Below are 17,151 nucleotides of genomic sequence, written 5' to 3' on the forward strand. Positions count from 1 at the left end.
CTTTTTTAAAAGCAAAAATAGTTCCATCCTTCAAATAGGTTACATCTTTTTTTTAAAAAAACATTTGATTTTTTTGCAAGGCAGTGGGGTTAAGTGGCTTGCCCAAGGCCACATGGCTAGGTAATTAAGTGTCTGAGGCCAGATTTGAACTCAGGTACTCCTGACTCCAAGGTCAGTGCTCTATCCACTGTGCCACCTAGCTGCCCCAAATAGCTTACATCTAATGGGAGAGGAAACACATATAAATCTGGACATAGAACATAAATATGGAAGTTGGAAGGTAACTCTGGAAGGGACAAGGGCAGTAGCAGGAGAATCTAGCAAATATCTCTTGGAGAAGGTGACACTCGAGCAAGTTGAATCTTAAAGAAAGCTACAGAATCTCTCAGAAAATTATATTTGCCACAATTATATCACAACTACAGTAAGAATTAAACAAAGATAAGACTTACATACAAAGTAGGAGAGTATGACTCCAGGAATGTAACTTCCTAAGATTGTAAAAAATGTGCACACACTGCAGACCAGGAGGCAAAACTAGAAGTTAAAAAATTAAAAAAAAAAAAAAGAACTGGCATTCAGTATTTTTATTATTGCTATCTATCTATCTATCTATCCCACCACCACCCAAAATTATTTAAGTTATTTGTTGGGAATTTTAAAAATAACTAAAGTAATTAAACTAACATTTATGATTAGTTCAAGTAAAAAAAAATCCTTAACCTTAGGGGTTATCACTAACAATTATTCTCTCTCTCTCTCTCTTTTACTTTTGTGCTTTTTTTATCCTCTCCTATACTTTTGTTTATTTTTATTGTTATAATGCATATAATTAATTCATATACTGATCTAATTTAGCTTTTTTGAGATTATCTTATATGCCTTTCTAAAATTCCTTATAATCCTTATATTTGCCATTCTTGATCACATACTTTATACCACATGTATACTGTAATACAATATATTCTTTCAACATTATATGGACAGAAAAAGTTTTTCATACAACCACTCTCACATTAAAGACTATCTCCTTCCCTTGGCAACAGACCAAGAATAGCTTCACATCAATACTTGTTCACAATAACTTTAAAAGATACATGGGGCTAACTGATGACACAATGATTCACAACCATAATTATCATTATGATGATAACACTGCTATCAAAACAATGGAAAGTTTGATGCTACTCAGTAAATGTCTTTTCAATAAAGTACCATTTTATGAAAAATTGGGCACTCTAAGAAGCTCATTCTCCAAGTCAAATTTCATAAGCACAGTATTCCAAAACTTATATACAAATATGTCCAGGTAGCAAGCAGCATCATAGTCTTGACTTTTCTTTTCCCCAACTCTTGCTTTACCAATGCACTGAAGACATAAATATTGTTATGAGGAAGACAGGCTATGAAAAGTTAATTGTTTCCATCAAATGCATCTAAAGGATAAAATGACCACCAACAACCTATCCCACTCCCCTTGCTGACAAACTACTATTCTCCAAATTCTGACTTAACTCTTCAAGTGAACCATCTTTGTAAACATTTTCTTTTTTGCCTTTATTTATAAATTAAGACTAATAATATTCAATTAAAATAATATGCTTTAAAATTGCATCATAAAGACATGCTGACCATTTCCCATAATGGAAGACTCCTTCTAGAATGGCCTTGTTGCCTATGGCAAGAGAGCTACTTATTCATTAGGAAAGTCTCAAAAGATAAGAATTTCAAAAGACTGGTACCTGACTGGAAACAGGGACAGTAACAGGAAACATAGGCTAGAAAGAGGAACTTGAAGTGAGTCTACCAAGGCATCCCCAAAATCTAGGAATCTTAATAAAATCCTGATGACTAGAGCCTCCAAAGTAAACTATAGCACCCTGTTACAAACACTGTGAGTTTTTTTTGTTGTTTTTTTTTTAGTTTTTGCAAGGCAAATGGGGTTAAGTGGCTTGCCCAAGGCCACACAGCTAGGTAATTATTAAGTGTCTGAGGCCAGATTTGAACCCAGGTACTCCTGACTCCAAGGCTGGTGCTCTATCTACTGCACCACCTAGCTGCCCCTGTGAGATCTGTATACTAGCTGAGACCAAGAGAAAATGGGAGGAAAAGTTAATTTATGCCTTGTATTATTTGAATATAATACATTATTTTTATAGTATTTTCTCCTTGGTCTAGGTGACAGTAAATTTCATGAACATATTTCAGTTAATGAGCTATAAAAAAATTCAAATCTCTATTTGTCCACCCTTGTTAAAACAAAGAATTTTCTAAATTCTGCATGAGTTTTCTTGGGGACTGTCACTTCCTCATTGGGGCCTATATGAAGTTACACCTATTTTGTACACAGGGAGGAGGGATAATGTGATTTATTCTGTTGTTTGTTTAGAGTCCTGAGTAAATTACTTTCCCTATTCTACCATAATTAAATATTTGTTATTTGATTTGTGACTCTTGTATGGTCTAGAAATAGTATAGCCCAGAATGAGATACTGAGCCATATTTGTGCAATTAGGGAAAAAACATACCTATGAACTTGATTACCAGAGGTGAGGGTATTTCATGCTTAAAAGGAATTTGAAAAAAGGATATGTAGGAGAAAGGGAAACATACCTTCTGAAAAAGTAATTAAAAGAAGAATGTCTAAATTTCATGTTAACTTTTTATAGACAATTATTTTTTTTGCAAGGCAATGGGGTAAAGTGGCTTGCCCAAGGCCACACAGCTAGGTAATTATTAAGTGTCTGAGGCTGCATTTGAACTCAGGTCCTCCTGACTCCAGGGCCAGTGCTCTATCTACTGCACCACCTAGCTGCCCCTATAGACAATCTTTGACATGATGAAATATGAAGAAATTAAGATGTGGAACAAAATTAGGATCTGTTTTTAAATACCAGGGACCAAATAATTTCAGAATACTTTTGGTGATCCAAGCTTTTCTCTGAAATACTAGTCAGTTTTTATAACAATGACTTTTTGGAGGAAGTTAGGTGGTACAGTGGATAGAGCATGGGTCCTGGAGTCAGGAGGACCTGAGTTCAAATACGGCCTCAGACACTTAACAATTGCCTAGTTACGTGACCTTGGGCACGCCACTTAACCCCATTGCTGTAAATAAATAAATAAAATAAATAACTTTTTTTTAAAGTGACACTGTATGGCTGGGTAATCAAGAAACAGCACATAAATCAAGAGCAATGGAGAAGGTCTGTGAGCATTCACAGCAGCATATTGCCAACAAACAACTGGGGAAGGGGCATAAAGCATATATTGGACTGCTCACATAAGGAAGAGGTTGAAAGGGCTGAGGTTAACAGTTTGCATTGTTCCACTGGTATTTGTGTTATAATCTTAATAAATACTGACAATAGCTACCATGTATGGAGCACTTTCAAGTTTGCAAAGCACCTAAAACTATCTCATTTTACTCTCACAACCTCTCTGGAGTTAGGTGTCTCACTTTACAGATAAGGAAATGGAAACAGAGGTTAAACCACTCTGCTCAGTTTTTATTAGAGATCTGTGGCTGAATCTGAACTAAGGCCTTCCTGACTCCATGTCCAGCATCTCTCCAAGCAGGTTACCTGGTAACCTCGAAAAGAAGGCCCCAGTGCAGAAATAATCTTTAAGAAACAAAAAAAAACTCTTTATAATATTTCACAGTAAGACTAAAATATAATATGATAATAATTAAAGTGATTGCAATCTTTAGTGCTCATCCTGAGAAGAAGACCAGGGAACTTGATAGTTCCTCTTTATAAGGTAGAAATCTATTGTTAGTGCTGCCACACCTAGGTGTAGTCCTATTCCCATAGGGTTTGACTTAGAAGTTGCTGAAAAGTAAAGGGGGTCTCTCTACAACCATGTTGCTATGGTAACAAGTCTCATAGGAGGCATTACTGCACATTATCCCCATGTGATATCTTCAGTTATTCTCCTTTCAAAAAAGTTAAAGGAGTCCTCTCTATGATACCTCCTTCCCCACAAATTCAATTCAACATTGAAGATTTATTATTCAGTTTGTGTTAAAAAAAGGACTTCCCATAATATGTATTTTATTTTTTTCTTATCATTAGTATTTCTACCAAATGCTTCCTTTTTACAATAGGATTTCAGTTTTGAAATCAAATTGTCATAATTTTTTCAGACAGAAAACTTTCCAAATATATACATATATATTTTTAATTTGGGGAGGAAAGAGGGAAGAAAGAAATTAGTTTTATTTTCTTATAGCTGTAGCCAAATGAGAATCATGCTGAATTCATAAAGTTATTTATGGCTTATATTATTTGAACATAGCAAATGATAGTTTCTCCTTAAGTATGGGTTACAAGAAATCTCAAATTCAGAATAAAAATGTGACTGACATCATGCTAATACAAACTAGCATATATGTATACCTCTCTAAAAATCTTTTTATGATAAACATAATATTCATTTATATAATACTTTTTAACATTTATAAGATTATTCCTCTATAATAACTCTGTGAAATAGACTATTCAAGTATTATAATTATTCCTAATTTAGAACTGTGAAAAAGTGGCTCACCCAGGGCAACCTAAGTCAATGTAGTGGCAGGACTGGAATTTTAATCCAGGTTGTCTGCCTCCAATTTTAATTATTTCTCTCATAATATATTTTCTTTATAGCCTATTATGATTAATGAATCTTTTCAATCTGATATAATAAGTGAGGTCATTTATTTCCAAATCTGTTGAGTGCTATAATAAAAGTAATGATTACCAAGTACAATGAAACTTGCCTTGCCAGGATTCTGCTGCTTAAAGAGTGTCATTTCCTGAAGAAACAAGCTGAAGTTCATCCATGATTCTGCAATACATTGGTTGAGTCTGGACTTTTCATCAGCTTTGGAATTTACCACTTCCCAGCTAAAACAGAGAGAAAGAAACTTTGGATGATTGATAATAACACTTAAAGTAATTTTATCTGGAATTTACTAACAACCAAATAATCAAAGGGTGAATGTCCATAATGGATTCAACACTGGTTGTTTGGTCAACTTTTCAGAAAATTTTGAAAGCCTAAGCTGAGTAGCCAAGTATTTCATAGCCTCTCTTTCTACCATCAACTGGTATATACAGTACTGCAAACTAATTTGAGTAGTAACCTAAGAAAACATTACCAAGATAATAAACTTGCTAAGTAAAACAACATATTTCAAAGTGCAACAAGAGGAAACTTCAGAGGCAAGAAAGTCTGTTGAACATTAGAAACTCCTATACTATTCAACTGAACCATATTTTTATTTCCTTTTTAAAATTCCCAGTATGTATCAAGTTAATAGGCTTTTCTCTTATCAAAGTATCAAGCATCAGCTCCTAGGCAGGAAAGAAAAATAAATGAGAGAAAAGAGTCATAAATTCAAATCTATTTGTTTTCTCTCTATATATAATTTTGATAGCCAAAGAGAAGTTTGTTGTTTAGACAATATTTTTTTTTTGGTTTAAAATATCATTACAATATCCTTTTGTTTTTAAATTTAAGGCAATGGGGGCTAAGTGACTTGCCCAAGGTCACACAGCTAGGTAATTATTACGTGTCTGCGTCTGGATTTGAACTCAGGTGCTCCTGAGTCCAGGGCTCTATCCACTGCACCACCTAGCTGCCCCTACAATGTCCTTCTTAATATGGACTATAACATCCAAGAGAATTCTTTGGCTAGTAACCTGCTATAAACAAAAGTTCCCAGACAGATGGGTTAATGTATTCTGTTTGATCTCAGTATTCTCCTACCTCATTGACCCTTAAGACCCCTGCTCCCAGCTAATTAATTAATAAATACCTGATGTTATTTTATGCTTACTGTAAATATGCCCAATAAAACTGTACCAGATTGATATGCCATTTCCCTAGAAAAACTTTTTTTCCTGATAATTCTTTTCTGAACTAGTATTTAATTTCTATTATTATAGCATAGTGATAGAAGCAGACAATACATTCATCATTAAGTAAAAACTACAAAAATGAATTATCATTAAATGTTTAAATCTAATACCTTGATTGATGTACTTTTTTATGTAATCAAATTTGTTATATGATCTAGTTCTTTCCTCTTTCCCTTTCTCCTATACTTACTAAATAATCTTTTATGAAACAGAGAAATACAAAGATAAAAAAGGTACAAGGTTATGATCTCAAGCAGTTTAAAATTTCATAAGTTGATTATATTATATATACCTGTCACACATAGAATATAAACACAAAGTACAAAGTACCATGATATTGAGTATTGTTGATATTGTCTGTAAGAGTATATTTGAAAATAATCAAATGTAGTCACGTGGAAAAATTCCTAGATTGGGAAATGAAAGAGAGGGGTCTAGGTCTTGGTTCTGTCACAAACTGGCTATGAAATTCTGGATAAAACTGCAAGTTCTTTGCCCCTCAGTTTTTCTTATATAAAAAAAAAGAATGTTGAAGCAAAAATTATGCTTGAGGTGCCACCAACCTCTAAAATTCTTTGGTTCTAAATGTCAGCCATCCCATTAGACAACACTATCTTCATTCCTTCCTTCTCCACCCCCCAATCCCAGCTCAGTTCTCTTTCCTAGTATCATTTAAGTGTTCCACTTTTAGAGATAGAACTTTCTAGGAAAAGTGATTACCTCATTCCTAGAATCCAAAGTCAGAAAGGAAATGTTGTTCATGATTATTTGATATTTGGAGTGTATTACAGATGACATGTGGATGATGCATGTAGTTGCTTAGAATATTAGATTCTAGGCTTTCCTAGAAAGTCCTTTCCTGAAAACATTTAAGTAAGAGAAAGAAACCCGTGTGAATGTTGGACTGACCCATAGGAAACTGATCTTTTCATTGGGGAATGGCTCCCTTCCCATTATCCTTGGAAGTAAGATGACATACAGCAATAGAGATTTAAGGGACTGAAATATACATAAGACCTTAAAAAAACATTAAGCTATTGCAGTTTTTTTTAATAAGAGAGAATTCTTCTATTATTATATCCAAAAGCTAAGTTTTTATTGATGACACTGATCAAAATTCCAATGTTTATTATTTCTTTCCTAGTTTTAAGACAGTATTTCCTATATAGTCTCCTGTTTTTCTTTCTGTACTAAGCTGAAGATTAGAGAGAACTGTCAAAAAGCCATGTAGCTTAATATTTCCCTTTTTGTCAAAAATATTAGACAAAATACTAATGTAGGGTACTCATTTTTGGTGTAACAGAGAATCCTAATGAAAATGATCTCAGCTCCTTATCTGGTTATGCATTAATAATGTGAAGTTTCCCCTAAAACCAAACCTAAAATAAAAAATTTTATCTGATATTTTAAAAGAAGGCTCTGTGAATAAAATCAGAATAATTTACAATTGACCACACCCATGGGGCTGAACCTAGGAGTTGGAGAGGATCATACTGGAGTGAAAAACTAAACATTTGTATAGTGAAATGACTTGCCTAAAATTGATTTAAGTAGTATTAAATAGTAGAACTAAGACTGGAATTCACATCTGGCCTCCAGAACTGGCTCTGATACTTATTTGAGAGACAGTGTGATATAATGGAAGAGTCACAGAACCTAGATTCATATTACAGTTCTACTATTTACAACACCAGGGACTTTGGGCAAGTCACTTCTTCCTCTCTGGGCCTCATTTTCCTTTTCTATAAACTATAGGGGATGGTTTGGATGAACTGTGGGAACCTACTCTGGGGTACTTATCATCTGCTGTTAATAGTATACAGCATCATAGAGATGGAATAAAGCTGGTTAAGACTAAGTTAGTAGTCACCCAAACTCCTAAATGTTTTCATATAGAGAAGAATAAACAGAGATAGTGTTTGTAGTGGTCCTCTGACTCTTATGCTGCACACTTTCTTACTGTATCCCACTGCCTTCCTAATAAGTTATTAGTTAGCAGGACTGGAAATCTAAGACTTTCCATTATGTTGCTCTTCCATCAGAATGAGAATCCTCTTGGAGATAATGAATCATTTTGGCAATGGAGAGTTTCTCTTCATGATTCCCTTTGAGTAGAATTTTAGACCCTAAAACTTTTCCCTAACCTCCTGCCACATTCCAATGGAATCAGTTCCTATAGGTTTTGGTCAGTGATCATCTGGGAATTCCCTGATAAAGACATTGTCACTTAAGCCCCACATTTTCTCCAGCTGTTCTCTCCCTCCTTCCTTTGGACTGCGGGACTCCCTGATTTCCTTTAAGTCCCAACTAAATCTCAACTTTTACAGGAAGCCTCTCCCTATTCCTCTTAATTTCAATGCCTTCTTTGTACAAATTTGTTTGCATGCTTGCCTTCTCCATTAGATTACAAACTCCTTGAGGGCAGGGATAGTTCTTTTTGCTCCCCCCCCCCCAATTGCTTAGCAAGGTGCTGGTCTAGTAATGGGTGCATAATGAACATTTACTGATGGTTTAAGACTAGTTGCACCAGCCATGTCATATATTTTTCTAAGCTATAAATTCTTTTTTTTGTTGTGTTTTTTTTTTTTTTGCAAGGCAGTGAGGTTAAGTGGCTTGCCCACCCATGGTCACACAGCTAGGTAATTATTAAGTCTGAGGCTGGATTTGAACTCAGGTCCTCCTCACTCCAGGGGTTGGTGCTCTATCCATTGTGTCACCTAGCTACCCCTATAAATTCTTAGTAACCAACTATATAATCATACACACACACACACACACACACATCCAGTTGTGCTCAATAAATATGAACTGAATTGGTTGAATTTCATGTTGTAGTCATTTAGTCATTTAACATTTATTTCAGATTTCCTTATTTGAATACTGACTTAAATTAATTTTTTGTCTAGGAAACTACTGCTTAAGATCTTTAGATTCCTTGAGAGAGTAATTATTTGATGCAAGACAGCAATGCAACAGTGACCAGAGCAGAGAAAGACAAACCCAAGGAATTCATTTGTATGGAAATCTAAGTTTTTTTCTGAAGTGGAAAACTAAGGTGGCTCTCTCTTCAGTTGTTTATCAGTTATTCTGTTACATAGCTACTGTGTTCCTGTGAATATTTTAAAATATTGGGTATTTTTTGTACTAATAAGAGATATGAAACTATACCTAACTCTTGAGAATACACTACTAAAAACTAACACTAACTATAGTATGTCTGTAGATGTTTGCTTTCTGTAATTGTGGCATGTGAGAAGAATGTTGGCCTGAACATTCTATCAGTCCTGCATTTTCTTCTGGTCTGTGCATCTAACTAACTATGGGACTTTGTCTTTCCTTGTACAGAGTCTGCAGTTCTGGAGTGAATGTGATGAAACTTGATGGTAAACCAATACACACAAACAAAATAGGTCTCCAAGCATTCTTTCTCTCCCTTCACTCCTTTTAAGAAGAAATCTTTCTGGACTAGTCATAGATCCTCAGCATTTAGCTGAAGTTACAAAGAGGCAGGATATTAGAGATTTTGGGGTGTGTTTTGGCTTCCTCAGACCTAGGTTGTTTGAACCTTTCAAAAAGGAAAACAATGTTTTTGGGACTCAAGTGGCTGGGAAGATGAAAATGTCATACTTTTAACAGCAAGTTTGAACTTCAGTGGCTTCAAAACTTTGGCTAATGAAAGTTAAAAAAACAAACGAAGATTTTTTTTTTTAATGTTTTTGCAAGGCAAATGGGGTTAAGTGGCTTGCCCAAGGCCACACAGCTAGGTAATTATTAAGTGTTTGAGACTGGATTTGAACCCAGGTACTCCTGACTCCAAAGCTGGTGCTTTATCCACTATGCCACCTAGCTGCCCCCAAACCAAGATTTTATAAAGTACAGAGTATATTTAAACCTATCTATTCATAATAATCAGGCTAATTAAAATCTTTACAATTAGTCTCCAATATATATTCCATGTCTTATTACATGTGTCTAGGTGTCTAGGATAGAGTGTAAGCTTCAACTCACAAAGACCTGCATTCAAATCCTGCTTCAGACACTTACTAGTTGTGTGACTAAAGGTAAGTCTCATAAACTGTGTCAGGAAGAAGGAAAGAAGAAAGGAAGGAAAGAAGAGGGAAGGAATGAATGAAGGAATGAAGGAAGGAAGGAAAGGAGAGGGAAGGGCGCGTCCCTATCCATTAAGGAGTCTAGAGAGAAAATCTAGGCTCTTTTTTTTCTCTTTTGTCTTTATATTTCTCCATGCCAAGGAGAGATACTTTTAAAACATAGGTACTTAAGCAATATTTGTTGAAGTGAATGCGAATGGGAAAGATATTCAGGCAAGGAAATGCAAAGGCTATACACAAAATAATCTCAAAAGTAGAAGGTCGGAAACAAACATTTAAGCCCTAACCAAGTGCCAGATGCTTTGCTACGCAATTTACAAATATTATTTGATTTGATCCTCACAGATAGGTGCTATCATTATCTCCACTTGACAGGTGAGGAAATTGAGGCTGAAAGATGTCAAATGACTTGTCAAGGATCATACAGCTAGTGAGTTCTAAGGCTTAACTTAGGTCTTTCCTCACTCCAAGGTCAGCACTTATATTTTAAATTGCTTTTAAAAGGGTGAGAATTATCACAACTGTCTACATCATGTAGAACTGTCAAAACTCCAAAGGAATGCATTCTACACATGGAAGATCACCTGCACAAAAACATAGAGGCAGATATGATGTGGGGTATTGTATAAGGAAAATTGAGTAGGTCAATTTGACTTGAACAAAAAGTTCAGGAAATGAGTGTTTAAGCAGTAAGATTAGATTAAGAAAAGCTAGTGCAGAGCTTTCTACAACATGCTAAATATTTTATTTTGTATTTTATCCTAGAAGCCAAAGGGAGATATTAATAATTTTTTCCATACAGTCACAGCCAAATTTTGGGAATATCAATTTGGCAATGTGTGAATTAAAGATTAGTAAAGAAAAAAGGAAAGCATAACGATAATCAGAACTTTTAAAAGAACTAGTGCAACTATTAAATGCACCCTTTCCAGACTATAATGCAATAAAAATTATATTCAACAAAGAGACACAGAAACACACATTACAATTAATTGAAAATTATTAGATAATGTTTGTTTTGTTGTGGGGTTTTTTTTTTACGCTTTTTGCAAAGCAAATGGGGTTAAGTGGCTTGCCCAAGGCCACACAGCTAGGTAATTATTAAGCGTCTGAGACCAGATTTGAACCCAGGTACTCCTGACTCCAGGGCCGGTGCTTTATCCACTACGCCACCTAGCTGCCCCAAAAATTAGATAATGTAATCCTAAAGAATGAATGAGTCAATGAACAAATAAGAAAAATATAAATAATTTCATTAAAGAGAATGACAATGAGACAACATACCAAAATTAATGGGATATGGCCAAAGCAGTATTTAGGGGAAATTTTTTATCTTTAAACACTTAAATCAATAAGAGAGAAAAAAGAAAATCATTGAATTGGACAGACAACTAAAAAAACTAGAAAAATTAAAATTAAAAATCTCCAACTGAACACAAAATTGGAAATCCTAAAAATTAAAAGCAAGATTAATAAAAAAATTTTAAACTTGAAATAATAAATAAAATCAGGAAGGATTTATAGGGAAAAACAATAAAGAGGTAAACAATTGCTTAATTTGTAAATATTTAAAAAATAAAAACAATTTATATTTATCAAAAATGAAAAGGGTGAATTCACTGATTGGGGGAAATTAGAGCAATTATTAGAACCTATATTGACCAATTATCTGCCAATAAATCCAATAATCTAAGTGAAATGGATATATATATATATATATATATATATATATATATATATATATATATTTACAAAAATATAAATTGCCCAGATTAACAGAAGAGGAAATAGAATACTCAAATACGCTATCTTAGAAAAATAAATTGGAATAGGCCATCAATGAGTTTCCTAAGAAAAAAAATCCCAGGACCGGGATTGTCACAAATAAATTCTACCAAATATTTAAAGAAAAGTTAATTTACATCAGCATGAAAAAAAGGGTCAAGAAGTTTTACTAAATTCATTTGATGCAAATATGATCCTTATACTTTAAACCAGAAAGAGCAAAAACAGAATGAAAACTATAGACCAATTTCCCTTAAGTATATTGATACAAAAAAATTAAATAAAATACTAGGAAGGAGATAACAGTCATATAACACAAAGATTATATATACCATGACCAAGTGGGATTTATACCGGAATGCATTTTGGTTCAATATATGGAAAACTTCATTATAACTGACCATATCAATAACAGAAACAACAAAATTCATATTATCTAAATAGACACAGAAAAGTTTTTGACAAAATATAACACTTATTCCTCTTAAAAACATGAGGGAAAGGACAGCAATAAATGGAGCTTTCCTCAAACCTCTAAGCAGTATCTATCTCAAACCATCAGCAAGCATTATGTGTAATGGGGATAAGCTACAAGTCTTCCCAGTAACATCAGGAGTGAAGCAAGGATGTCCATTATCACTACTATTATTCTATATTGTACGACAGCAATAAAAAAAATAAATTGAAGAAATTGCAATAGCAATAAGGAGACAAAATAATCACTCTTTTGCAGACGAAATAAAGATATACAAATTTATTCCATTCTTATTTCTTAGGTGGCTTTGATAATTACTCTTTAGAATACAATTTAAGATCTTGTACTACTAGGCTACCTTCCTTCACATTGTTTTGTTGCTGATTTTCTTCCAATGAATTTTGTTATTATTTTTTCTAATACTATAAAATAATTTTATGGTAGTTTGATTAGTATGACATGAAATAAGTAAATTAGGTAGAATTATCATTTTTATTTTATTGGCTCTGCCTACCCATGAACAATTAATATTTCTCTAATATGAACATTTATGTTTTTAAAATTGCGCTCCTATAGTTTCTGGGTTTGTCTTGGCAGGAAGATTCCTAAGAATTTTATATCGTCTATAGTTATTTTAAATTAAATTTGTCTTTCTGTCTTTTGATCCTAGACTCTGTTGGCCATATATAGAAATACTGCTGATGTGGATTTGATTTCTATTCTGCAACTTTGCTGAAGTTGTTAATTATTTCAACTAGTTTTTTGGTTGTTTCTCTAGTATACCATCATGTCATCTGCAAATCTCTCACCTTATACAAAGATAAGACTGAAATACGTACATGATTTGGTTGGTTGCTGTCCTTTGTTATTGAAGAATACCAAAACAACTTGACTATCTTAGAGACAAATTACAATGTTCAATCACAGACCAGGTACAAATTGGTCATATGCTTATTTGGGATGAATCCTCTGAATTTGTGCATCTCACATTTCTTTTGAATTCAACAATCCTGCTCTGCTCTAAAGCACAGCACCTTCTCTGATGAGGACACAATATGTCAGTCAGTCCTGTACAAGTGTCTCTCATGTCACCCAATCAATTCCAAAGTTCTTAAGAGAGGCCTAGAAAGTGCCCTTATATCATTTTTCTGACCACCATCTGAGAGTTTGCCTTATGTGAGTTCTCCATACAATAGTCTTCTTGGTAAGCATACTTCAGTTTGGCATTCAAACATTGTCAGTCCATTGGAGTTGTGCTCTCTGTAGTAGAATCTGAATGTTTGGCAATTTAATTCAAGAAAGAACCTCAGGTGCCTGGTATATTATACAAACGCAGACATGTATAAATACCCATACATATAATCATATATACACATACACCCAAAGCTATTCCCTAAGAGGTAAGTGATTAAAAGATATGAATAAACCATTAATAACCCGCAAGAAACAATATTCAGGATTGCTAATAAGAAGAGAAATGCAAATCAAAAAGACAATTATCAATATTGGCAGAATTGTAGAATATAGGAGGCACATTATAGCATTACTGGAAGTGTTGTGACTTGATACTATTTTGGAAAGTAATTTGAACTTATGAAAATAAAATGACTAAAATTACCATAAAGACAAAATAATGATTTGAAATTAAAATGGTTTTAGTTTTATCTCTTTGTTCCTACTATGGTCTTGGAGTTCAGTATTATTTTTCAAGTAAAATCTGTCTTTGTACCTAAATATGTAAAAACAAACAAAAAAAAAAAGATTGAGTGACCATGGTCAAGTCTCAACTTTATTTGCTAATTTTGTTACCACAAAAGTGCCATATCTTCTCTGACCTTTGGTTTCTCATGTATAAATTAATAATAATAATAATAATAATAATAATAATGAATTGTATATTTTAAAGGTTGCATTATTACTTTGCTAAATTATAATACATTATGTAAATCTGAATTATTATTATTATTATTATTATTATTATTATTATTAAAAAATAGAAATTCTTGATCCAGTAAATTTTAAGACAACATACTTAGGCAATTTGTGTTCTTCCCTAAAATAACTAAGATTTAAAAATTTTAAACTGAATTATAAAAAATTATAAAGAGAAATTGTCTAAGGCAGGTAGCTAGGTGTTACATGGATAAAGTGTCAGGCCTGTAGTCAGGAAGACAAAACTGAAATAACTGAACAGAAATGATCTGAGAGCATTAATTTGCATTATATTTAATTACTTTAATATATGAGCTCCTTGAAAGCAAGAGGTTATTTGGGTCTTTCTATTTGTATCATCTATGCTTAGCACAGTGCTTCACACATAGCATGTGCTTAACAAATTTTTTATTTCATTGATTTTCTGTAAAGTTAAAAGAGAACATTTTAAAAACATTAGTGAATGAGTTATTTATTGACTATCTTTTACATGATTAGCACTAAGAGGCTGCCTAATACAGTAGGGGAAAAATGCTCATCTTTAAGTTGAAAAGCCTGGGCAACTTGGGCAAAATTAATTATGTCCCTTACTACTAGGTAAGCTTCCTAAGCCTTATTTTTTTTAACTTTAAAAGGCAAAGATTAAGTAGGGGGAAAAGTCCTTTAAAAAGGCAACATACTGAAGAGATGTGGGAAATCTAGGACACTAATACATTGTTGGTGGAGCTGTGAACTCATCCGACCTTTCTGGAGTACAATCTGGAATTATGTCCAAAGGGCAACAAAAATGTGCATTCCCTTTGATTCATCAATACCACTACTGGGTCTATACCCTGAAGAGATGATGGAAAAGGGTAAAAACACCACTTGTACAAAAATATTCATAGCAGCACCACCAGCAGTGGTGGTAAAGAATTGGAAATTAAGTAACTGTCCTTCAATTGGAGAATGGCTTAGCAAACTGTGGTATATGTATGTCACGGAACATTATTGTTCTATTAGAAACCAGGAGGGATGGGAATTCAAGGGAAGCCTGAAAAGATTTGCATGAACTGATGCTGAGTGAGATGAACAGAACCAGGAAAACACTGTATGCTTTAACAGCAACATGGGGGTGATGATCAACCTTGATGGACTTGCTCATTTCTTCAGTGCAACAACCAGGGACAATTTTGGGCTATCTGCAATGGAGAATACCATCTGGATCCAGAGAAAGAATCGTGGAGTTTGAACAAAGACCAAAGACCTTCAATTTAAGGGAAAAAAATCCATTATCTTATTATGTAATTTTGTGATCTCTTATACTTTATTTTTCTTCTTCAGGATATGATTTCTTTCTTATCACATTCAACTGAGCTCAATGTATACCATGGAAACAATGTAAAGACTAACAGACTGCTTTCTGTGGGGGGTGGGGGGAGGGAAGCAAGATTGGGGGGGGAAATTGTAAAACTCAAAATAGAATCTTTCTTAAAAAAAGGCAACATACTAAACATACCAATGGAGAAAAACATAAACCAAATCTTAAAACTTTAAATGTAAAGAAATTAAATACTGCAATGAACAAAAGTGACACTATGGACCAAGATATATATACATATACATACACACACATATGTATATACATATATATGTGCACATATATACACACATATACACATACAGAATAAAAATGAAAGTTGGACTAAAATTAACTGCGAATCTAAAAGAGTAGGAGTTATAAGCATGATACAGGGGAAAGGGATTAGATATGTAATTTCACTAGTATGAAGAACTAGAGGGATAAGAAAATTGTTTCTACCAATGCAAACCGACAGATTCTGCAATCTCAAGTCATACAGAGAACTACCTGTAGCAGGGAGAGGTGAAGGAATTTGATCAAGGTCACTCAGCCAGTACATGTCAAAGACATGACCTGAGCCCAAGTGGTTTTGAGGGCAATTCTCCATCCAGTGTGTCATTCTCTCTCCTGTGTCATTCTGCTTTTTTGTATTCATTTGGTTGACATCAAATTTTGTTACAGTATTTGATTTTGATTCTATGGTTATCTTTTTTTGAGGGGTGGAGGTTGAGAGGGGAAAGTGTTACTTAGAAAATCCTTGTATTTAACCCCATTGCCTCATCAAAAAAAATATTAGGGATTCAGTAAAGAAACTAAATTAAATAATAGTGTCAACAAAGTCAGGCTGCAAGGTAAACTCCCCAAAACAAAATTATTTCTAATATAATAATAAAATCTAGAAGATCATAACAGAAGAGGCAGTCTCATTCGAAATAACTACAAAATGCATACTATATTTGGGGATCAATCTACCAAATAATTAAGTAACCATGTAGTACTGGTGTACTAGTACTAGTACAAGAACAAAGGGCAGCTAAGTGTTGAAAAATCAATGTGAGCTGATGTCATCACGGGAAGTTTCATAGAAAAGGTGGCAGTTTCCACTGTTTGAGAGACCAAGTTAGAGATTTTTCAAGTAGAAAAATGAACATAAATAAATTCAGGGGAATTAGTATTAGCAACATATGCAGCAGGGAGATTGGTCTCTGTAAAACAAAGATTTCTCATGTCAAAGAATAGCAGGCAAAAAAAAAGGCAGATAGGTAACAAAGTCAGATGATTAGGAAATTTTGAAAACTAGAAACTGCAAAGAAGTAACAAAGTTTTATTGCCTTTTACCTATGAAGTTTATCTGGAATATTATATATTGCATGGAGAATTATTGGTTAAAATTAATTAAAATTCTTAATTTCTGTTTCTGATTCTAGTTCTTATATTGGCCTGGAAAAATTTAATTATTTGTAAAGCAAGACATACAATGAAAGCGGCTGCTCTGATTTCAAAAACTTTAATAATACCTGCATAATTCTGAATTCTACTTTCATTTAAAATCAAAGGTCTCATCAAAGATGAGAGTGGCACAATTATATTCAATTGCAT

General features: G+C 33.6%; 1 protein-coding gene across 3 annotated transcripts in view; it reads right to left on the minus strand.

Moving 5' to 3' along the window:
* The window catches only part of RETREG1 (reticulophagy regulator 1), a 173,011-nt gene that overhangs the window by 6,810 nt on the left and 149,050 nt on the right, over nucleotides 1–17,151 (minus strand). For all 3 annotated transcript variants that reach the window (XM_074207558.1, XM_074207559.1, XM_074207560.1), the window contains 2 exons: nucleotides 4,766–4,892; nucleotides 453–537 (listed from right to left, as the gene is read on the minus strand). In XM_074207558.1, coding sequence (XP_074063659.1) covers nucleotides 453–537; nucleotides 4,766–4,892 — 212 coding nt within the window. The remainder of the gene's footprint in view (nucleotides 1–452; nucleotides 538–4,765; nucleotides 4,893–17,151) is intronic.

The sequence above is a fragment of the Macrotis lagotis genome, chromosome X (genome assembly GCF_037893015.1).
Source record: "Macrotis lagotis isolate mMagLag1 chromosome X, bilby.v1.9.chrom.fasta, whole genome shotgun sequence".
NCBI lineage: Eukaryota > Metazoa > Chordata > Mammalia > Peramelemorphia > Peramelidae > Macrotis > Macrotis lagotis.